The sequence below is a fragment of the Cygnus olor genome, chromosome 2 (assembly GCF_009769625.2).
Source record: "Cygnus olor isolate bCygOlo1 chromosome 2, bCygOlo1.pri.v2, whole genome shotgun sequence".
Classification (NCBI taxonomy): domain Eukaryota; kingdom Metazoa; phylum Chordata; class Aves; order Anseriformes; family Anatidae; genus Cygnus; species Cygnus olor.
In genome coordinates this window covers 96,145,923-96,171,102 of record NC_049170.1, presented here as the reverse complement: position 1 = coordinate 96,171,102, position 25,180 = coordinate 96,145,923, and the positions used below count along the sequence as shown (strand labels likewise).

Here is a 25,180-nt window from a genome sequence, read left to right as displayed (position 1 = left end):
TTGCTATGCCCAAACTTCCTGTGAATTGTTTCATGAAAACTGAGAAAGTTACAACAGCAGGTAATGAGGAAAAGCTATCCACAGGCAGGGTGGGACAAGTGCTCAGGGTGTAAAACTTTTAATCTTTACTCCAGTAGATGTCTATGTAAGTAAAATTGAACAGCATCAGCAGGAGTGGCTGGGAGTAGCCCAGCTAAGCTACTTGTAGCATGGTGATTATAGACCTCTGATGAGAGACAGCGGTTTAAATCCCTCTTCTCAAGACAGAAGTGAAAGTGGTTTCTCATGGCCTGCATATAAGCAGTTCTACTTTTAAAATCTCATATAAAAGGTGGTATGAGTACCATTTAGTTTCCCTCCACACAGAGACCCTCTGTGAATTTTGTTGTTGTTGTTTGTTATTGTTTTTCCTAGACAAATCTAGTACAGCATTCTTATTGAATGTATGTAGTAACACCTAGATTGCATTTTGGGGAAGAAAAATATTCTTCTGAAAAATATTCTGGATGAATAGCACTGGATGTGCTATGCATCAGCTGAAGGGAACTGCAAGGGCAATACTTGTTTAGTATTAGCACTGGTTGCTGCACAGGGACATGGTTACTGGTGATCCACATTTATTAACCTATTCATTTAGCAGATATGAAGAAATCACGGTTGTTCTGTCTCTTCTGTCTCAGTAACAGAAGAATGTCCTGCCACAGATAGCCAAAGCTGATGGACCTCTGATAAATTTAGTTCAAAGACAAGACAGAGCATTAACAGAGAATCTGAAAAACAAGTTCTCTGTTACAAACAAGAAGACAAATTTCTGATCACTGAGCTAAAGTAATAGATTAAAGGAACCAAGGCATTCTTAAAGACTGTTGTAGTCATCAACAGCATATATGATCAAAGAAGTATTTATTATTCTCAGCTTTAAAGTTTTTACTCCCTAAATAACAAAAAGCCTGTCACCTGATATATATGCTTATTTTCTGAAAGACACACTTTAAAGGCTTACAAATAGAATGGGTGGGGTGTCTGTGCTTAAGATAAACTTGTCCATAAATAGAATTTAAGTATGTACTTAAATGCATGTTCTAATCTTGTTTGTGTTAATGAAAGAGGAGAAAATGTGGAAACTGAATCTGAATGACTGAGGCTTAAATCATTCTCTTCTTTTAGGACATGTTTATTTGTAGCTTCCACAGAGGTACATAATATAGCCCTAGAATATATTATGAACAGTTTCCAAATAAGAAGTTTGTGAGAGTGAATGAATTTGTCACTCCTCCTTTGAAATACACGAGAGCCTCTCCTGTACTCTATAACTGTGTACATCTCCTTTTTATCTAACTTGGCACATTGTCAAGAATGAAAATAAACTGAAGCCATAGGTGTAGGTAGACTGGTATTATTAACTGCCTTTTCCTTACAGAAAGGTTGACTCGATTGATTAAATAAAGGTACCTGGCAAGGGTGTCTCTGAGCTGTGTTGGACTGTGCAATATAAATGCTTCATTTCACTTGGCATTGTGTTGACTTGTCTGTCATTGTTCACTTGCCATTGCCTGTCTTGTAGAAATAGAATAAAAATTCCACATCACATAGATAATAATTGTTGTAGTATTTCCTATTTTCTAAGCAGTAGGGGAGTGTATCTTACAAAGTCACAGGATAATAGAAATTAGAAAAGGAAAAGGTCATCCAGTCAATTTCCCTAAAAATGTAAAATTGGTCCATAGAATGCATTTTTCAGTCCTTTGTCTGATTTAAATTTAAGTACTTAATGTAATATGACTCTTATCATTTCCCATTGGAAACTAGTTTCAGTGCTTTATACATCTTACCATGAAGAAGCTTTTTTGGGGCAATTCTGATGCTTTTTCACTCCTCGGTGTGCTGCATCGGTCAAACAAATGTAGTAGACATAAATTACTTTAAAATACAGAAATGTTACATACTACAGAAAAAGCAGGAAACCCCGCAATCTATCATACATGAAATCATGTTTTCTGTGTCATTTAAGGCATTTTTCTTTGAATTAATCTCAAATATTCTAATGAACATTTCTGATTTTCTGAATACAGGAACTGGAGGCAGAAAGAGTCAAACTGATGGAGGAAGTGACATCTAACAAGAGGAAAATGCAGGAACTTGAAGATAATCTACTCTTTCGTCTAACCAGTACAGAGGGCTCTTTGGTTGAAGATGAGTCTCTGATAGAAGTCCTAAGAATCACTAAAACAACAGCAGAAGAGGTGAATATTGAGTACATTGCAGATACATTTTGTAAATGTAAGGATTATCTGTAGGAAGATCCTTTTTTTGGTTTTGTTTTTCCATTTAGAGTTGCTATGTAGCATCTGACTTCTTAACAAATAAATGGTAGAAACATTATCATTTTTCATCATAAAAATATTGCAGAATTAAACTATTACCTGGATACTGTCGCATATTCCAGACATACCTTGCAAGCAAACACATGAAGACACAATGCCTCTGTTAGAACACCGATTGAAGCAAAGCTTGACTAAAAATACAAATGTGATCTTAATCAAGACCTTTTACTTTTGCTTGTGCAGTATAAATCAAAAGTGATGTGACTTAATCTGCGTGGTCTTTTCAATTAATTTTAAGGTCAGTGAAAAATTAAGTGTAGCAGCGGAGACAGAGGTGAAAATCAACACTGCACGTGAAGAGTATCGGCCTGTTGCTGGTCGTGGTAGCATCCTTTATTTCCTAATTGTGGAAATGAGCTTGGTTAATGTCATGTACCAAACATCCTTACGGCAATTCCTTGGCATTTTTGATCTATCAGTGGAAAGATCTCAGAAATCTCAGATCACAGCAAAAAGAGTACTATATGTAATTGAGCATCTCACCTATGAAGTCTTCAAGTATACAGTTCGAGGGCTGTATGAAAATCATAGATTCCTGTTTACATTGCTTCTGGCACTGAAGATTGACTTGCAGGCCAAGAAAATTTCGCACAATGAGTTTGAGACACTGATCAAAGGTAATTTCTCCTTAAAATCTGCTCTATTTACATATGACTGTGAACTGCCTAATTCAGATTTTGCACTGCTTACAATAGCAATATGTTGTATCCAGTAGAAGCGATGATTTTTAACTGGTGAATGAATGCATGTATATTGCACAACAGAGGTTTACAATATAAATTTAACAAAATGAACAGTATAGATTATTCATTGTCAAAATAATGCTAAGATCAGTTATAAGGCTATTTAACTGTTTTGCATTGGATAACAGAAAAAAACATTACTTTGTAAGAGGCTGGGTAATTTTCTCCTGTGTACCTCTTTTTGAGTTCCCACATACCTTCATCTGTGAGCTTGGAGACAGTCAGAAAAATCTCTTTTTATTGCTGGCGAGCAGGCATATGAATGCATTAGAACTCTGTATATTGAAGTGTCAGCATAAAAAAGTGGAAATTTGTTACATATTGTAAAACATTGTTATATGTCAGCTCCACTACATTATGCTGCCTCTGCATGTCACTGCTAAGACACAACGACAAAGAAAAGTTTTGGTAAAATTTATAAAGTTCTGGTGGAGGTGGATTTCACTGTCTCCAAGATAAGCACAATCACATACCAACATAAGTTCAACAGGGTACCTGCCATCCAAATATATCAGCTTGTTTTGCGAACACCAGTTTAATATTCAGCTATGGCTCAGCTGCATGGGAGGTGCAAATGGGCATGATGCTGGAGTGGTGTGTGAGCTAAGAGTTTGTTGAAGTTACACAGTTCTGGAAATGGGTGCATGGTGTGCTTTCTTGTTCTGTAGTCTAGATGAAGGGAGACTGGGCTAACCATAGGTCCTTTCTACATCTGGTCTGAATACTTGGGTTTGAGTAATCTTTCTGCTGGGAAAGTATTACTCCAACTCTACAGATGGATAAAAAGAAGCTCAAAAAATACTGGGATATCAACTTTGGGAGGCACTGAGACCATTCATCATTTATGACCCCAATCCGTCTTTGTTAAATAATTCCTTTATGCACACTCTAGATCTCCATGTCTTAGTTTGCAAAGATTTTTACTCCCTAAATAACAAAAATCAATATTTTTGATTACTTTTTATTTTTTCTGTTTTATCAATTTTATTTTTTTCCCATACAATGCTTTTTTGCTTTGCAGGAGGTGCCAGTTTGGATCTGAATTCCGTGGAACCAAAACCAAAAAAGTGGATCCTTGATGTGACATGGCTCAACCTTGTGCAGTTGTCTAGCTTGGGCCCTTTTAGTCAGCTTCTGGTGCAAGTTGTTAGGAATGAGAAGGCTTGGAAAGCTTGGTTCGATGCAGAAGCACCTGAAAAAGCTGTTATTCCTGATGGGTATGACAGCTTACTGGATCAATTCCGTAAACTACTCCTTGTCCGTAGCTGGTGCCCTGATCATACTGTTGCCCAAGTAAGATAAGCTTTCATACAGTGTTTATGCTATATGGTGTCTCCTGTAGAACTACTAGTTCTAAACTTCTGTCCTCTGACTTTGATTTTATCATAATATTTGTTGCAGAATGAAGTATTTTGAAAACGAGAAAGATTTTTGAGGTCCTTCTAATATACATGAAAGAAATATTTAATTTATTTAGTTGTAACAAAACATTGTACTTGATGTGTAAGAATGCCAGTCTTTTTTGTGTGGCATTTCTTAAGTGGAACCATGAAACTTGTGAAGCAATTACATTTGTCCAGAGAATTAAAAGATGCATCCCTATTTCTTCACACAAGAAGTGGAAAGAGAACAGCTCACGTTGATGACAGGTGCAATAAAATAGCTGAACTGTTTACTTACCTGTAGCTCCATGCTGAGGAAGTAATAATTAAGACTGTCTCATTGCAGATACGGTAAGAGAAACTGTAATGGAATAGCAGTTTCTCAACAGGATGAGATATTTCAATTTTCGTTTCCATATAGGTTTATGAGATGTTCGAACCTATCAGTATATCTTATTTTCAATTTTTTTTTCCAATCTTCAGCTGCACTGAAAAGTAGTACTTCTGATTTTCTTCCATATCTCAACTTTACACACTAGACATTGTGGTAGCATCCATGTTGTATTTAGGGGACACCATTTTTTTCAGGGAACTCTTCTTCAACAAGATCCATGGGGGATCCATCCTTCTTCCTTTCCTATTCTGTAGCTGGCAAAGGAAATAAGTATGGGAACTCCACTTACTACAGTTTAAACAGACCAAAATAATAAAGCTGCTGCTGCTTATCCATCAATACTTATATTGTCTTGCAACAACCATCTTTGAGACAGAATGTCTCTGAACAGTAATTTCAAAAAGTGTAATTGTTTTAATTGTTGAGGAAAAAGGAGATCCTTTTTGTTATTATTTTCTTTCTCTCTTCTTTTCCTACTTTCCCCAAACATTATAAGGTTTTACCTCTCTTAACTAGGGCAGAAGTCACACTTAATAGTGGAAAGTGTATTGATTGATGTATTTTTTTTTTTGGAGCTGACATCTTCCTCAGTCCCCTTTGATCCTGGGTGTTTCTCTCTGTAATGCACTCAGAGTCTGTGCTAGTAGTTCACACAGTTGGAGAATCATGGCTCTCAGAAAAGTCTTTTATATACCAGGATAGCTTAGAAATCCTTTTACAAAATGTCCATGCAAAGAGGAAAATAGAGGCATAAGGAAGACTGAGACCTTTAAGGATAAAGTCTGAGCTGTGTTTATATTCTGTAGAAACAGATACTCAGTGTAGGACTTGAATTGGGTAACCACCAGGCGGGAGAATTCTGTTTGCATTTCCAGCAAATCTATGGAAGACTCTGAGTCAGTTGAAAGATCTGTCTAGTCTGCTGTCCTGTAGAGCCAGTGCCAACAATACAGTCATAGAAGAGCTAAGAATGGGGCTACTATAAGCATTCTACCAAGCTTTAGCAATCAGTAATTCAGGAGCAACATTTTGGTTGTCCTCAGCGCCAACAGTGGATCTATTTTGCATGGATTTCTGTAGTTCTTTTAAAAAAACATTTAGCATACTTAAACAACAATGTTCACAGAATGGCTGCTGTGTGAACAGAATTCTTTTGTTTCTTTGAAGTTTGCTACCTGAGAATTTCAATAGTTGCAACCTGTAGGACTGTAACTTTTCTTTTGTTAAAGTTGAAAATAAAAGTTTAAAAAGTTCTTGTCATCCAGTGTGTAGATATTGGTAAATTCCACATCAATGATTATTGGAAAATAAAAAAATAAAGTGTGTATATATATATATATATATATATTGTAACTTGTGTTTTTGTTTGTTTGGTTGGTTTTAGGCTCGACACTACATTGCAGAATCCCTGGGCGTGAAATATGCAGAAGGATTTATTCTTGAGATGGAAGCAATGTGGACAGAAAGTGACTGTCGAACACCTTTGACATGCTTTTTATCAGTGGGGTCTGACCCCACTGAAAATATAGAACGTCTTGCAAAATCAAAGGTATCCTTGAGTCCATATAAATGCATTAGCTGGTTCAGATTGGATTCCTATTTTCTTTCATGGCTTATAATACGAATACAAATATGAGTGTCAGCTTTATGATAGTGTTTTCTGTCACCTGTTTGGCCCATAAACATAAATGAACTCGTAGGTAGTTCCTTACACTGTCTCCAATAGGAATTAGTTTCTGTAATCAATAAAGAGAAAGAGTGGCTCCTTTGAAAGCATTTCAGAGTACATGATTGAGCTGTAACTCTGACTTGCATCCAAGAGCTGAGTATTTCTATCCCACTGGCCGTACAAGGGGGCAAAGGATGCTAACCTCCTAACAGAGTCACTTGAAGTCAGCCAGTCACTTAGTCATTCTTGCAACTGGGGGAACAAAACTCTCCCATTCCATCAAATCTTAAGCTAGACCTTAGTTAGTTTAGGAAAGTGCTCAAAGATAGAAGGTGCTCTGCAGCTGACTGTTAAAAAAACATCAGGTTTTGCTGTCATTCCAAAAGTATATTGCAGTGAGTAGTTTTAAGATACTTTCATGTTTTAAGGAAGAGTGTATAGAACAACAAGAAGTCAGGCTGCAAAGGTGCCAAAGAGATTACCTGGTTTATTCATGCATGGCGTACTAATGGCACCCCTAAATATGATATTAGCAATATAAATCAATCATTTACAGTTGGCAATGTTCAAATTCATGACAAGAATGTATTTTTCACCCTAACATTTTATTGTTCGGATGTCTCCACAAGAAATGGAAACAGTATTTGTGACTACTGAGCTATATAGACTTCTTTATAAAGCAGGCAAACTATCTTAAAACTAGTTGGATTTCTGCCCCCTATGAATTTCTGCCCCTACTTGAATTCAACACTCTGAATTAAAATGAAATTAATCTTATCTAGCATTATAACATCATTAAAAACATCATTAAACATCATTAAATATATTTTAATTATTTTACAGTTTGTTTCTTATTTTAGGGACCTTCAGCAGAACTGTCAAGGACAGTTGAGGTGACTAAAATTATAGTATTTTCATCTGCATGGTGCATTAAGATGACACATATGTTGGTCTCAATTAACTATTTACAGAAATATTCTGTAGGCAGACATTTTGATACAATTATTTCAAAAGGAGTAAAATGAGGACGATCCATAATGAAAAAATATTTTTTCCTTCTCTTGATGTTTCTATAACCCTTACTGATTGTACATTTGAGAGGTAACATTGCTGAGAAGAGCAAGTTATGAGCATATATGCTTTGTTAGGGAATACTGAACCAGCTGAATATCTATGCAGTCTGCAGGGGTAGTTGTAGTGTCTGACTTACAGAAATGCTAGCTGTACTCAGATACTTCTCCTTAGAACAGATAAAGTTTTTGCTCCTTCAGCATATGGCCAACTCCACAGCTTATTCAGCTTTGCTTCTTTCAGGTTATTTAGCTTCTCTTCTTTTAGCTGCATTTTCAGTTTTCACTGATCTGAGAGAAGGATATAGCTTTTCTGATCTTTGGTGTTTTCTTCTTAAATCTTTTTCCAGGATGTGGAGGATCATATGCAGTAGCTGCATTTATACTATTAAATAAAATCAGGTCAGGGCCTGTTCTCTGACTGTAAGGTCAAGTGACCTGCCAGCTTGTGTTCGTATGGTTAAGCTTTCTCTCTCACAGCCTCATCCACACTGTTTAGGACTGTCTGACTTTCTTTCTTTTTGGTTTCACAGCAACAGAAAGTTCCTAGAAGGAAAACTTAAAGTTAACTTCTGCAGCTTTTAGCTAGCTGAAGATAGGCCCAGATTGATAGGTCTTGATGCAGCTCATGGCTCACAGCATAAGAGATAGTCAGCTCTGGGTCTGGAGCAGGAAACTGTCCATGAAACTCAACTCTGTCTTTTCATCAGTTCTTTGCCCATAGCTTCATCTGTACCTACAATGTATATGGACTAATATACTCAACTGGGCTTGACAATTCTGTTTTTTCCCTGTTGGGAGTCAGACAATCAACCTAAGCCAGGGGACTGCTTATTTAACAAGAACAGTAAGAACTATAAGGAAGAGGGAGTTTTGCCTGCATATTACCCATGGACTTGTATGGTCCTGAGAGCAACCTGATCAGTTTGTCTTTTTCAGATCCCCTTTTGAGGGCTTTTTTCATCTTCTGTTTTTCTGAATGACTGCACTTGGAGGTTTGTACTCTTTTGCTTCCTCTGTTTTAGTATAACTAATCTCCACTGATTTGAGAGGTTTTCTTTGTGGCACAGTGTCACTACATACTGACTTACAGAAGCAGTAAATCATGTGGCTAATCCACTACGTTAAAAAAAAAGAAGAAAAAAAAAGCTTTCTTTTTTCCTTCCAGAACATTCCCTGTCGTGCCATTTCAATGGGTCAGGGCCAAGAAGTCCATGCAAGGCGCCTGTTAAATCAGTGCATGCAAGATGGAGGATGGCTTCTTCTACAGAACTGCCACCTTGGCTTAGAGTTTCTTAGTGAATTAATGGACACCATCACCACAACAGAAACTGTGAATGAAGGTTTCAGGACCTGGATCACTACAGAGGCTCACCCAGAGTTTCCTATTAATCTTTTGCAGTCATTTATCAAATTTACTAATGAACCACCTCAAGGTAGGAAAACATGCTTTTTTGGAGGGGTCTAAGCTGGGGGGGGAGCTTGATTTTATTTCTCCTCTGTATCACTGTAATCTGTGCAGTGTTTTAGTCTTTATTCTCTGTTGTTTCATTAGCTAAATACAGCACTATGTTAGTCACTCTTGCAATGTATAAAGCATGACCCTTTCAGGGAGAAAATGGATTTGTTTTATAACAGAAATTGATAGTGATTTTGTTGTTTGGGTAGACCCTGTGGATCATGTCAGTGGTCCTTTCTTAAGCTTAGTGCATGCCATCACTCTTTTCATGCCATCCTGTTAAACCCAGCCAAAGACGCAGAGAAGAACTGATCCTATGCTCTACTGGGTAGGGAATGGAAGGGCACTTCTGAACATTCAACCTAAACCTTCCTAGTTGCAGTATGTAGCTGTGGCTGTTGCTTCTTGTTATGTCACCTGGCACTGCTGAGAAGAGTCTGATCCCAGCATCTTTGTTACTGTCCTTCAAGTATTTGTGAGTAGCTACTGAATCACCCCTTAGCCTCTGTCACTGCAAGACAGTAAATAATAAACCATGGTAGATCTGGATACTGGGGTTTACTTAAGAACCAGTGAAATTAGGGCTTTTAGGCAACATGATTATTTTAGACACTCTTTCATGCTCCCACAGCCACACAGTGTTGCACTAATTTGGTCTTGACTTCCCTTCCCATCACAGATATCACAGCTGGTCCAGGAAGGTCAGAGAGAAAGTCAGCAGGAAGACATGCTGGTTTCATGCTGTGTAGCTGCATGCAGCTACCAGTCTTGAACATTACTGGCCAAGGTCCCTGGGCATCCTCTGATATTTGTCTTCATATGTCTCCTCCATCTCTGGGACCTTGATCTACTTCTGGGATGTTTTCTTCGGTTAGCATGTTCTTCTTGTGCTTTTCTCCACTGTTAAGTCTTCAGGTTTCCTAACTGTAATAGTCTATGAACAGAGGCACAATGTGTGATCAGCCTCCTGACTGGTAGTTCTGACTTACATCATTCTGACTCAGCCAATTTTTGTAGCCTGTACCAGTTACAGCTGCCAAGTAAAAGGTTTATGCTTTAGAGTTTAAAATTTCAGTTTTGAACTGTCTCTGTCCCACATACGTACACACAGTTATCTGCAGCTTTTCCGTGTTCACAGTTTAAGCTGTTTTTGCATACCTATCTTTGTAGGTCATGCACTTTCAGCACCCCACCACATTTATAGGCTTCTCCCATTTCTCTTGTATGCCGAAAGTGGACGTTGTGTCTGAGGGGAAGCCTGACCAGTGCTAAGGAAAAAGTGATAAGAACTTCCTTTAATCTGCTGGCTATGTTCCTTCTAAGGCTGCCTACTTTCTGGTTTGTCTTATTGGCTAGGAGAGTGCTATTTTGTCTTGTAGTCATCCTGGCATCTGCAATAACCCTGAGGTGCTTACCAGTAGGACTCGGCCAGTTGGATCCCAGCTTGTACAAATGCATGGAGTTAGTCTGCCACAGTTGTTGTTGAACTTCATGCAGGTTCTGTTGGCCAAGTCTTCAACTTTATACAGATTCCTCTGGACTGCTGCTCTGCCATTTGGTATATCAGCCACTCTTTCTAATTTAGTATTGTCTGCAAATTTGTTGAGGTTGCCCTTTATCTCCTTATTCAAGAAACTGATGAACATACTGAACAATATCTGTTCCTGGTGTACTTTTCCTCTTTTTCTGGCTGCCAGAAAACTGTAAGCCATTGATTACTTACTAATCTTTGAAACTAGTAGGCAACCTGCTGGCATTCTATGATGAGGTGATTGGTTTAATAGATGAGGGACAGCAAATGGTGTTTTTTATCTTGACTTGAAAAAGGCTTTTGACATGGCTTCCCATAACGTCCTTATAGACACACTAATGAAGTAGGGATTACGTAACTGGACAATGATGTAGACTGATAACTGTATGAAATGCCAAGCTCAAAGGGTTTTGGTCAGCTGCACAAATCCAGCTGGAGAGCAGTCACTAGTGATGTACCCTAGGGATCAATATTAGGGTCAGCAATGTTTTAAATTATTTAAATGTTTAAAATTTAATATGTAAAATTTTTTTATATATATAAATGCTTAAAATAAAATGTTTATACTTTTAATTAATAACCTAGACAATGGGAAAGAGTGCAGCCTCAGCAAGTTTATAGATGAGACAAAGTGGGAAGAAGGGGTTGATACACCAGATGGTCATGTTGTTGTTCAGTGGGAGCTTGACAGGCTGGAGAAATGGGCTGACAGGAATCTGCTGAACTCAACACAGAGAAATGCCAAGTACTCCGCCTGGGGAGAAAGAAATCCATACAACTGCACACAATGGGGCTGACCAGCTGCTAAAGCAGCTTTGCATAAAAGGGCCTGGAGCTCCTGATGGACATCAAGTGGAACATGGGCCAGCAATATGCCCTTGGAGCAAAGATGGCCTGCAGCACCCCGGGCTGCATTAAGGAGATCATTTCTGGAAGGTTGAGGGAGGTGATACTTCTCTACTCAGCCCATGCTGAGAGAATACCTGAAGTGGTCTCTCCAGGTTTGGCCTTCCCAGCACAAGAAAGACATGGACATACTGGACTAAGGTCAGTGAGGCGCCACAAAGATACTGAAGGGACTGGAGCAGATAAGGAAAGGCTGAGGGAGTTATGATTGTTTAACCTTGAGGAGAGAAGGGTCAGGAGGCATCTTATCATTGCATATAAATGCATGATGGGAAGGAGTAAAGAAAACTGCAAGACATTGGTGACAAGTGAAAGAAGGAAAGGCGATGGACTTAAGTGGAAAGCCAGGAAATTCCAGTTCAGCATTAGAAAAATAATTAACCCAGTGTGAGGGTGGTCAAATACTGGAACAGCTTGTGCAGAGAGTTTTAGAGGCTCCATCTTCAAAACCCACCTAGATAAGGTGCTGAGTGATCAGCTGGAGTTGATCCAGCTTTGAGAAGGGGTGTTGGGGAAGGTGACCACCAGAGGCTCCTTCCTTGCCTCACCTGTTTGGTGTGATTCTGTGTGATACGAAAACATCCAGTTTTTCTAAGTAGTCTGTAACCTATTGCTGTCCTGCTGTTGACTGCCACTCTCTTACCCAAATTATGTTGCTATCTGCAGATGTCATTTATGTATTTATAGAAGAAACTTTACTATACTGCCTTATGTCTGCTCATTGTGTATGGTGAGGGAAGGCTGTATTTGTATTTTGGACTCTGGCAGAAAGAAATCGTTAAGTCTGACACTCTGTCTTTTAACTCTCTCATTTTTGACTGTGTAACACGTTAATTTGCCCTTCATTTATATGTGTGTTTTACCACTGATTTCAGTTAATGAAGTCTGTAGGAGCTGAGAATTTGTATCCAAGGTCAAATTTAATCCCTCAGTCATTTAAAACTCTTAATTTCAGTATTCATCCTCCTTTGCACTTCAGTAAGATTTCTAGTGTTTGATTGCTGTCGAAGACACTCTTTCAGTGTATATACTTCACCTTCAAGAGCAGTCTCCTGATAAAAATTTCTTACCTCTTTCTCTTCTCTTCCACCCTTTTTATTCAGTGCTCAGCATATTTTTAGTTGCACTGTGATCCCTCCTTATCATTCAAATCACAAATCAAATCTATCAAATGACAACACCCTATAATGCCAAGAAGCAGTGTTCTAATCCATACTATAGCTTATTTACAACTTGCTCTTAATAACAGAAATATGCCTGGGGTAAAATTTAAGTCAAGATTAAATATAAACAGTTTTAGTGTTCTGATACTGTCCTGCTACACTGGTAGCATGATGTGATAAGATTCTTTGTTTGATGAATTCCTCTTGATTCTGGAGCTTTATTCTAATAATATGTTGAAAATGTGTTTGCTTGAATATTGTTCTGCAGGATCTTTGTGAAATAGGAAAGAAGCAAAAAGTCTTCTCTTGTATCACAAGAAGTACAGTGACTTGGCCATTCTATTTACTGCACTTGAAATCTATCTTTTTAGTCTTGTGTTAAGCTTATTAGGTGGAAGGTATCATAAGACAGACCTGGTGTGAGTAACTCACGCTTGGTGTTGTCTGGCAAAGGAGAGACTATGCTTCAGTAACACTGCCAGAAAGCATCTGCTATTTACATATTCCATGGAAGCTGAAATTGTGTCAGTAACATCTGCCTGAATCTGTTCCTGGGATATGAAGCTTCAGTGCTCCAACAAACCTCCCCAAGTATTAATATTTCCACTATGAATTTAGGATCTTACCTCATCTACTTGGTGCCAGTTTAAGAAGCTGCATACAGAATTTTGAGATTGCTGTAGGAATGAAATCTAAATAAATTATCTTTGGTAGAACCAAATTTCATTTTATATGTAAATATTGAAATACAGACTACTGGATGTGCAGTTTCATTTGACATGTTAGGTGTCTTTGTCAGTTGTTGAATAGTTATGTTTATTATTCAGTTGTTACTGCTGACATTTGGAATATGGTTACTTAAGTGGAATTCCTTCTGGATTCCAGAATTTAATATAATCTCTGGTCTGTCATCTTCTACATGAAACAAAATGTAGTTGAACTTTGCCTGGTATGACCAGCTGAACAGACAATTGATTCAGAGGGATTATTTGAAGCTATATATAGCTATATATAAGATAATAATGTAAATTGCAGGAGTGAATCCTCCTTAGCAGAAGTTGGAGTTATCAATTCCATACATTTTTTTGCTCATATATAACATTTTTATACTTATTTTCTAGGTGTGAAAGCTAGCTTAAAACGAACATACTCTGCTATTACTCAGGATCACCTAGAAGTGAGCAACATGCCACAGTGGAAACCACTGCTATATGCTGTAGCATTTCTTCACACAACTGTTCAGGTTTCAAATTGTTTTTTATTCTTCTGTCATGAAGCCACGTTTCATTTGTTAATTAATATGTTAGTAATGAAAAACATATCTATATGTAAAGCCTATATTGGCAAATTAATATAAACAGAATAAGAAAGAAAACACGCCTCTATTACTGCACCTGTCTGCACATGTTGTTCTTGTCCCTCCAACAGGGATGGTATTTCAGAGTCAAAAACGACAGTGAACCAATTAACAGTTAGATTACTCTTCTGTTAAAGTCTTTGGGCATGACTGTGTGATCTATCTTTTAACTAACTGGTTTGTACTAATACTTTAAACCATAAAAGCACATTAAAGAAATTTACAGCTTGGAGAGGAAGACCCTAGTCTAGAAACTACTGCTTTCGAAATGAGAAGGGGTGATGGGGTAAATATAAATCCTTCCTTCACTGAAACCTACAGGAGGAAATGAAGGTGGAAGATGGTTCTGGGTCTTGCTGTTCAGGAGTTCTATTAAAGAAAGTGCTTGATGGATTAACCACAACTTTTCATTGTTCTCTTGACAGATTTTTCAGCGTCCTTAGTTTATATTTTTTACCTAGTTAATTTAATTTTATGGCATCCATGCCCTGATCCATTGTGGTCCAAGTGGCAGCCTGTGGTGTGCTTGCCTTTGGATCATCTTTTTGGAGGTAATTAAGAATATTAGATACTGCTCTAACATCCACATACTGCTAGCTGCATCTCTAAATGAAGCAGCTTTTTCTGTCTGCACCTGCAGAGGCTTCACTGGTATGAATGTCCGTAAAAGAACCACAAAAAATAGTCATGGCTGATGGATTTTGGACATCCTTTCCTAAAACAGCACCTTCATTTTTGAAATTAAAAAAATACAGTTCTAGACTCACAGATTCACTGTACTTAAAAAAGAGGGTATTTTCTCTGTGAAAATGTTTATATTCCTCTTTTTTTTGCTCATCTCTGTCTACTGATGATGATAAATGAAGAAATATTTAAGTACTAGATAATTAATCAAGCATTTGGCCTTGTATGCATTAAGTGAAAAATCTTTTTTTTTTTTTTTAAAGTTGGTGGAATACAGCCCAGCATATTTCATGTATTCTTCTGCGCTCAATCTTTTCTCCAAAATTAGTATCAGCCTTTTACCTTTAATTCTGTCTGTCTTACAGGAAAGAAGAAAGTTTGGTCCACTGGGCTGGAATATTCCTTATGAATTTAATCAGGCAGACTTCACAGCCAGTGTGCAATTTGTTCAGAATCATTTGGATGACATGGACATTAAACGTGGAGTGAACTGGAGCTGTGTTCGCTATATGCTTGGGGAAGTACAGTACGGTGGCCGCGTAACTGATGACCTTGACAAAGCACTGCTGAATACATTTGCGAGAGTATGGTTTGGAGAGCATATGTTTAGTGACAAATTTTGTTTCTACAAAGATTATATTATTCCAAAAGGGAAAACAGTTGAAGACTATCTCCAGTACATAGAGCAATTGCCAGTGATTGATACACCTGAGGTAAAATATTTTGAATATTAACTAGAGTTTTTATCAGAAAAAATCGTTTTCCAGAGCCATGAGTGTACAGGCGGAATTAGCAGGCAGACCAATAGGGGTACTGTTGTAGTGGGTGTCTATTAAATATCTGCTAAGCAGGAAGATGAAGTAGATGTTCAGACACTTAGAAGAAGCCTCACATTCACGTGCCCTGGTCCTGTTGGGCAAGATACAGACTTACTAGAGTGTGTCCAGCAGACGGCTGTGAAGCTGATAAAGGGACAGGAGCGTCTTTCATACGAGGAAAGGCTGAGACAGCTGGGACCATTTAGCCTGCAGAAGAGAAGGGTCATGGGGAGATCTTATAAATATGTATAAATACATGTTGGGAAGGTGTAAAGAAGACAGAGCCAGACTCTTTTCAGTGGTGTCCAGTGAAAGGACAATAGGCAATGTGTGTAAATTAAAAACCAGGAAATTCAATCTGACCACAGGAGAACACAGTGAGGGTGGCCAAGTGCTGGCACAGGTTTACCAGAGAGGTTGTGAAGTTGCAATCTTTGAACATGTTCAAAAACCCAAGTGGGCACCATTCTGGACAGCCTGCCCTAGCTGAGCTGTTTGAACATGTGGTTTGGATTAGATGACCTTGACAGGTTCTTTCCAACCTGAACTTGATTTTGTGACTTTGCATGGGATAGAGCAGACATGAGTAGAAAGAATTAATGAATAAAAAGTCTGTATAGTCTCATTTTACAAGTTATACTTAGGACATTATTCTGTTCTGAGGACAGGGAGAGATGGATGTTGTCATGAATTGATGGAGTAAGGTGCAGGGTAGCTCCTGGTTGCAAACATTTTTACATGACCCAGTATGTGTACACTGAAGTGGTCACATTCACTGGAGGATTGCAACTCCCTATTCCCACTAACACAGCTACAGGTGTTGAAGTCAGTTAAAACTGAAATAGAAGTGAATGTTATGGGTTTCTGTCTCATTGATGTTAAGTTGATAAATGCCTTTATGGGTAATTTCTATTAAAATTAAATAGACAGGACTGAATAGAAAAAAAATGAATTTCTGTTACTGATAATGTGCTGGGTAAGAGGCTGAGAAGATTCCATGCTCATAAAACAAATTTTTCAAGGTTTGAATCTCTGAAGGTAGTGAAAGCAGATGCAAGGGCATTTGTGCTGATAAAGATGCACCTTTTACCATTGACTTTTATGTGAATAGGATGAAGTCCAAGAAAGCAAACATGTATTTCTCCTTCACGTTTTCACAAGTTAGAAAGAACATGTCTACTTTCTTCTGTCTTCTAAAAGCTGTCAAAATTGCTCATGGCAACCTTTAACCTTTTAAGCTCTCAGTTGTCTTTGTTCCACAACGGATATTGTGCTAGTCAAAACAGTGTATCTTTGTTTCCTCCCCTTTCCACTTTTTGTTGAGAAGGAAAGATTGAATAAGTCTGATTGCTGTATCTTTGCTCTTTTGAAGAAATTTCAACCTCTGATCAGAATAAACACTGACTTCTGAAGAGGGTGATTGAACTCAGCAATCCCTTTGAAAATGACTTTGATTTCACAGGGGCATAGAGCATTAGCAATTGGTTTTGAGGATTTATCAGGCTAAAAAAAACAACTGAAAGACAGAATCCAACGTCACTTTTTTAATCAAAATTTGCAGAGATTTTGGTTCACAGGGAATGAGAAATTGGGCTCCTTGATTAATTTACAGGACCTCCAGGACACTGCTCTGCCCATTGTTTTACTACTCTGGTTTCTGTGATCATATATCACTTGCATGAACACCTAGCAGCAGAGATTTTTTTCAATGTGTAACATTCCTGTCTTTGTCAATATTACCCCAGTTATGAAATTAGCCCTTGGTCTAGCACTGCAATTTACATTCACGATAGAAGATACTTTTTGTATTTCTAACTCGGGCTATAGCATTGCCACAAAATCTGCAAGAACAAAAACAAACAAGCCCTTATTCTGTAAGAGCACAAGCAGAAAAGAGTGTATCTTCAAATGTGTATGTCATCACGTGATGATAGAATATGAAAGCAATAAAATGCATTGATATTTTCACTTTTTACAGCTTTAAGTATACAGGTTGAGGTAACTGCTGTCTGTAAAACATGTTAAATCCTGCTTGGAATCTAATTCTGTGCTAGTTTTTGTCCCACATTCTCTCACAGCCAATAGTAGGTCTGCACTGTGTCCTTTGTGCTGTGTTGTAAGGGTCAGATCCACAGATTGTGTATATCAGCTTTGCTAGCTTTGACACAAGTGTAGCCACTTATATCCCTTGTCTTTAAGTTTCTAGATTTACAAACAAAAATACTGCACATGGCCCTTTTTGTTCTGTACTCAAAGTGTGTAAATATTGATTAGTAGGAGTATCTTCTTAGAATATGCTAATTCTAATATACAAAACCACATAACATGAGACAAAATTGCTTGGCATTCGTGCTCAGTTTGGGGGTAAGCATTCCTCATTGTTGGATCAGTGGTTCAAAGTTTGTTAGAGATAATTAATAGCTATAATTCAGTGAGAGCTTGTGAAATAAGTTACAGTCCAATTCCTCCTGGATGAACGTTGCAATCCACCTGACAATCAGAGACTTGCTGATATTTCAGCAGAGGTTTCTGAGAAAGCTATTATCATTTAAACAAAGGGCAGCTTTGCAGTAATTCTCTGCTAGATGTATCTTAAATAAAATAATTCAGTTTCAAAAGAAGGAGAAGTAAGGAATGGAGGACTTAAACCAAAAATAGCACAAAACATAAAATATCCTAAATATTATCACCAGTGATAAAATCTCTGAGTACTTCAAATGTGGGCAGTGTTTTATTCGCTGTGCTTCATGCTATATAAGCCTAAGAGACTGAGTGAAACAAAATGTATTAGAATTGGTAGTTGGTCTGATTGTTAGGGACATCTACTCGAGCAGCTACAATAGTAGTAGATCTGTAGAGAGAAGTTAGTGGTGAGGGGTCAGTGTCTGCATACGGCATGTTTCCAACAAGCTCTAGTCTCATCCAGTGGAAAGGAATCAGTCTGTGTGCAGCATGATCCAAAGCCTGGTTTGTATAACAATCAGAAGATCAGTTCAAAACCACACTTGTTGTTTGAATGAAAATGCAGTTGTAGATGCAACCTGTGTTAATGTTTCTGTATAATTTGGGCTTGGTTCTTGTCCGGTTAAATGGGTGGGCTTCCACTGACCTGTTCACGTCTATTAGGTTATAGAGCTGTAGATTTTCTTCCTTGTTTATCTGTATTCATGGTTTTTTTCAGTGATAAATTTTTAAAAGGAAAATTGCAATTTTTTCCTATTTTTTTTCCCTTTTTCTTTAAGGTATTTGGACTTCACCCTAATGCAGATATAACTTACCAGACTAACCTGGCTAATGAGACATTGAGTACAATAGTAAGCATCCAGCCCAAAGACAGCAGCACTGGAGGAGGGGAAACCCGAGAAGCAGTGGTGCAACGTCTTGCTGATGAGATGCTGGAGAAGTTACCTCCAGATTATAACCCTCATGAGGTATGTGCTGCTTTTGAGATACAGATGTTTTATGTATGTATGCATATTCATGTTTTATGTGTTTTATTGTGCTTCTTTCTTGAATTTAAATGACACATGTTTTAAAAACCTCCTAAAATTATGCATAGTGCTTCAGAAGTCTGTTTTGGTTTATCATCTAAATAATTCCTACATCAGAAACATATATTGCAAATACCATAGTCCACTTAGTGAGTTACCTTGACCCAGAATAGCCCTTGGAGACTTCAGAAGGTCCTCTCCCTCCTCAGTAGCTTAGAGGAGGATACCAGCGGTTATACCTTCCAATTTACCTACTTTTATTAGGATACCACCATTATGAATAGTGGTTTTTATCACTGCCCTTTTTTTTTTTTTTTTAAGTTTGAGCCATAACAGATGTATTTGTCAATATTTTCTCACATTTTCAATTAACAGTCTCAATGAATGAAAAACTCCAGCACAAAGTACTCTTTCATCATTTTGTAAGTGTGGATCTGGTGTATTACCACGTGTTTCCTGATCAGTAACTCTTGAAAACTCCCCCTTTCCATGATTTTATTATTTACAACTGTTTCGACTGATAATGCTTTTTCCCCTGCTTGCAGTCCATGCTTCTTGTAGACTGCCAGTATGCAGTATTACAACTTGCTTTGTTATACTGTGTTTTCTGCATAAACTGCAATGTCCACTTAGGGTATGAACAGTAGTCTTGGGGCCCTGGCAATATTTCTGATATTCTGTTCTACCATTCATCTTAGATTTAATGTCTTGTATAAATCACTGACTAATTCAGCTCAGAACTTCTCTTTTCATTTCCCTCTTGGCAAGCCACTTTAAATTTGCAGCTTTTCTTTTATGAGCTTTCCTAGCAGCTTTCTCTATATAGTTATTTTTCCAGCTATTCCTGCTTGTGTATCCCTTTTCTCTCACATTCTTACTGAGTATTTCCCAATGGGAGTATATTAATCATTTATTGTAGAGCTTGTTTTGGAAGTAAGTCATTTTTCTAGTTTTCACAGTTATTTAGTAATAAATAAATCATCAAATATGTTAAATACTAAATAAATTTATAGTGATTATTAACTCTTAATTATTGATTTAATACATTTAATAATTTGCACTTTGAATCTGTACTTATAGTCTGCACTTCGGATTGTTGTCAGTCCTCTTCTCTTATCCTTCATATTGGAGTAAAGATGTTAAAGATGTTTCACTGAACTAATTTCTAGTTTTATTCAGTTCTTTTTTTTTTTTTTTTTCAATTTGCAATAGAGATAGAATATTGAATACCTGTGTAGCATGTATAGTTTTGACATATTTGTAATGTATCTATCGAGATATTGTTTCCAGGATATTTCCCAAATCCTCCAAAGAACTATTTCTTCATTCCTTTGTTAAATTGCCAAGCTTTTTCCTCCTGAAGAATTTGTAATATTTAGAAGACACTAATAGTACTGAACTTTCGATTTCTTCTGCTTAATCTTGGTCTCATTCACTCTCATTCATTCTTAGTTTCATAACCTGAGTAGGTTATCCATACAAAATGCAGAGTAGGTCTCCCCTTTTCAGTCACTCCCTCAATTGTCTTAGCTTTGCAGACAACCAGTGATGAAGCCAGGGACTGTACTGAAGGACCAATAGTCTGGAGGGTATCTTCTGAAAGCTCAAGCCTGTACTCTTAACTTGTCTCCATTTTAGCACTGTATTTGGGTACAATACGTACTTTCCCAAGTGATGGTAATAAAAAATCACCACCAATTATTTTCATTGCCATTTTGTCATCCAGTAATATGACAAGCTATTATCTTTCTCATGATCTGCCAAGCGTACATGCAAGATTTTATTTTCTCATAAGCAATCATCTATATAATGATTCTCACAATTAGATAGCTCTTTGCTTCTGTACTGCTTCTCTGACATCTTCTCTGAGCTTCGAGGAAACCTCCTGCTTCAATTTGTTTGACAGCTTTTCTCTTATGATTCAAGTAATGATATTCACATTGGTACTAGACAAGCAAATATTAAATATTAATGCTTTAGCATCATGCCCCCCAAAGCTCCCTCCCATTTCTTCTAACAGGCAGAGTCAGAGGATGTCCTGTTGGATCTACTTTTTCCCCTGTATTTCTTGTAAATATATTCTGAGTTCAGGATGCAATTTTGTTTCATTTTCTTTCCACTAAGTGTAGACACTACCTCTTCCTGGTGATTTCCAATTTTCTCAGACTTTGTGCATCTTGATCTGTGAATTGCACTTTGAATAATCACACCACTCTATTTACATCCTGTTTCTTTAGTTCATATTACTGATGGACAACACGGTACTTTTCCACCATCCAAAAATTACTATCAGTTTCTGTATCATGGTAGCGATTCCTTTGCTCTAAGTATCTACAGAACATCTTGTGGCCATTTTCTAACAGTTTATTTTGATAGTAATTTGCTCCTCCGTACAACTCTGATTGTGTCAGCCGCATTGTAGGTTCAGATTCTGCTTCTGCAGTGTTATGAAATTTGACGTTATTTCTTGCAGTTTTTGGTTCTTCAATATTTCCTTCTCATTTTGCCTAATGGATTTACCTTTTCTATCATTCTCTATATCTTAGAACTAGTTTGGGTCTTCAATAACCCTTTCTTTGTCAGAAGAGGATTTCCGTTTTCTCCCATTAGTGCCCAGTTCCATGTCTTTGTTGCATTTGTTTATGGTGCCAGGAGTGTGGCCATTTCTACACAATAAGCAAAAAATCAAAGATGGTTCTCATCTGAATTTAAGTTCTGTTATTCTGCAATCTCTTAGAAAGGGTGGAGAGGACAATTGTAAATAAATCTAAATTTTTAAATGACAGTTTGCATAAACTGACAAAAAGAGAATGTCTAAAATACCAAAAGGAAAAAAAAAAGTTCACTAACATATAACCAATACTTTCACTAGTCTGAGCAGAAAAGAAGGGAGAGATTTCAGATGTTCTCAGAGGGAAAAGCAGAAGTTAGCAGAATCTAGAATATAATAAGCAAAGGAGCCAAGTGAAATTAAGCTTACAGGTATAAGGAGTGAAATGAATTATGTGAATTCTTTATGTGATATCTGAAAAAAAGAGAATAAGTTCTATTGTTTATCAATTTAAGTCAACATTTGGTTATTCAGGACATTATTACTTGTAATCAGGGCATTATTACCTACTAGATTGGTTTAAAAATCCTGAAACAACTAAAACTAATCTACTACATTGTAAGAGACTGATGGAATGTGTCAAAAAGAGTTCTTTTGCATGCCTCATTGGATAAGAGCAGTAGAAAGAAAAATGTTCAGTAGTCCTAGCAGTACCACTTGGGTCTGCTTTTAACAGAATTGTGCTCCAGAAAGGCCACTGTGTGGTAGTCTTCAGAAATCCAGTTATACTGTCAGTGGAGAAAAGGATTGAAGAAACAAATGGAAGAATCAGGAAACAAATGAAAGTAATTAATATAAATCACTCTTCAGGGAAAGTGGTAGGTGTCTCTGCTATCTTTGTCCAGTTCTTGTGACTCCACTGAGAAAGTGTGGAGCGAATTTTTTTGCAGTGAAAACCCCAACAGACTAGGTTAGGGATGGATGATACTGAAACTAATTGTGTGCAGACATTGAGAGCTCTGGATTGTACTTTCTCTTGACACATTGTGAAATCCAGGCTGTTGCACAAAGTCCTCAATATCTCAATTATTAGCCTTTGATATGCATGATACATTCTTCTTCTTTTGTTGATGTGTTCTTGTAATTCTTCCTTTCACCAGTCAAATAACTGACCAAATGTCCACCCAAAAGACAGTAAACAAGTCACTTTTGCATGCTTTAGCAGACTCCAATTTGATACAGGTGATGCAAAAGCAAAATAAACCTTCTTCCTGACCTAAAATTATCTTCGTTTTTTTTCGTCCAAAGGCAGAGGCAAGATGAGGGTTCTGCTTTTATAACCACGTTTGCTTCTGGATTTTGCCTTACAGGTAACAAAGAGATCAGTGGTAAAATGATTAGGTCCAATCAGTCCATGTGAATGAGGATAGATGCAAGGGTAAATGTCAGCCTGTTGCATGCAAAGGTTTATAATGAAAGCATTTGTAGCTTGAAAACCAGCTTACTAGGGAATAGACATGGAGACATTCCAAAGATCCTGCACTTTATTGGCTTTTAACCCAAATAGCAGTGTTTTATTCCTTAAATATTTTTGTAGTATTGATTTTGCCTTATCCTCCACTAAGACTTGTGACTAGCAAGTATTAGCTAGTATTGCATGGTGGTTGGAGTTCATCTGAGGACCCAGGCCTGCATTAAGTTTTTTACTGGGGTATTTAGTTTGGTCAAACTTTAGCCTAGGTCTGTAGACTGAATACCTGTTAGTGGCTGGAGTATGTTAGACTCACTGAAGCATGCCTTTTGGGTTACCTTAATTTGAAGTGACTCCAGTTTGTATGCATGGAGTCTACTTTTCAGTGCAGTATTTTTGCCACAAAAAGTGCAAAACATTGCTCATCTGAAGTGAAACACTAATGCAGATGCTTTGTAAGGTGTCTTTGGTTTAGTTACCAACCCTATCAGATATGGTGGTCATCCAGGTCTAGACCTTCAGCTATTTTCCTCATATTTCACTGCCAGCTTCCTTCTATACAACAGGGAAGTGGTCTTTGACACCGTTTGAAGAGCTTTGCATGGACGTGCCCCGAGCTTGTCTTTCTTATTCAGACCTCTGACATGGGGAGAAAAAAGCCATCTTGCAGAATGACTCACTTCCCATTTCTGCTGACAAAGGGCATAGCAAGTGGGTGGGCCTAAATGAAAATTATAGCATTTACTCAAAATGATATGCAGTTACTACAACAGTATGAGTTCGGCAACTGCTTTTCTGCTGAATGTCCTATACAGTATGCAGTGGCAGAGCAGGTGGTGACCTGGGGACAGATAAGAAATGTGTATAGGGGAGTCTTATACAGTAGAAATATGCATTGCAAAATCATGCAGGCAGAGCTATTAAGATTATGATTTTATTTCCTTCTTTCTTTAAATCACCTTGTTTTATGTTAGCTGACAGCTGCTTTCCTGTTGAGAAGGAGATGTTGTAAGTGGGCTTTATGGAATTAGTATATTAATCTCAGAAAGGCTATTTTGGTTAGTGAGTTTTGTCTTTGATTTTTTTTCCCTGTCAGTCAGGATCCATCTCTTCATGTCATAATAAATACAGCACTGGCAGTAAGTCATCTGATTGCTTGATAAGAATTCTAATACAAAACAGTCAATCATGCCTCATAGCTGGTATTTAAAACTAATCTTAACAGCAAGGTTTCCAAGAAAGGAAACTATCTTACACCTAGTAAATCTCACTGCAGATAAGGATTGATTTGTATACAACAAGGTGGGAAATATGTCGTTATTTCAGTTTTTATATCTGGTTATGCTTGGTCCTCCAGGCTGAGCGCTGTGAACATATCTAGGATGGATTAACAAATATCCGCATAATTTGTTCACTCTATGATTCAAAACATTACAGATAGTTCTATAGGTACATGAAAGAAAAAAAAAAAACAGAGGGATTTTTTAATTCTGAGAATTCATTAGTTAAACTGTGCAGTTATCACTGTAGTAATATTTTAGAATGTTTATTTTATCTTCTCTTTGAAGTTTCAGAAATAGCAACATTTTGGAAAATAACTTCCTTAACAAGGTGTTTCATACAATTTTTCCTCAGACAGAAGAAAATCTTACTCTACATTATGCCCAAAATGAACACATGCTCTGCAGACTAGAAAAAAGTATATTTCTTATTTAGAGGACAAAATGCATAAACTGTATTCTGTATAATCCCTTTCTTATTAGTGTCATGCTAGTTTTATAAGTATTCTGGAAAAAAAAAATAAACTTTTTTGGTGAGAGGGAGAATTATCAGTTCCTGTGAAATTTTCAGAAAGCAGTTTTCCCTGAATTTTGTCTGAAAAAAATGGTAATACTTCATTGTGTAAACTACCCAAAATAAGTTTATTGTCTGAGGTCTAATCTCATGATAGTGATTTTGGTAGTTTTTTCTCTTTTACAGGAAGAAACACATTAACTCAGTCTGCAAAATGAACTGTCAGACTGCAAAGTATTAGCATAATTGGCTGGCACCTATTTCTCAGACATTTTGTCTGGCAAACTCATAGGTCTTTGTGATTAAAATATAA

The 25,180-nt window shown here is 37.3% G+C and overlaps 1 protein-coding gene across 1 annotated transcript in view; it reads left to right on the top strand.

Moving 5' to 3' along the window:
* Positions 1-25,180, top strand: part of LOC121066050 (dynein heavy chain 5, axonemal-like) — a 149,051-nt gene that overhangs the window by 106,700 nt on the left and 17,171 nt on the right. Inside the window, 8 exon segments of the mRNA XM_040549372.1 lie at positions 2,073-2,243; positions 2,623-3,001; positions 4,149-4,420; positions 6,288-6,452; positions 8,811-9,078; positions 13,823-13,944; positions 15,108-15,455; positions 18,803-18,991. Of these exon segments, the coding sequence (XP_040405306.1) occupies positions 2,073-2,243; positions 2,623-3,001; positions 4,149-4,420; positions 6,288-6,452; positions 8,811-9,078; positions 13,823-13,944; positions 15,108-15,455; positions 18,803-18,991 (1,914 nt within the window).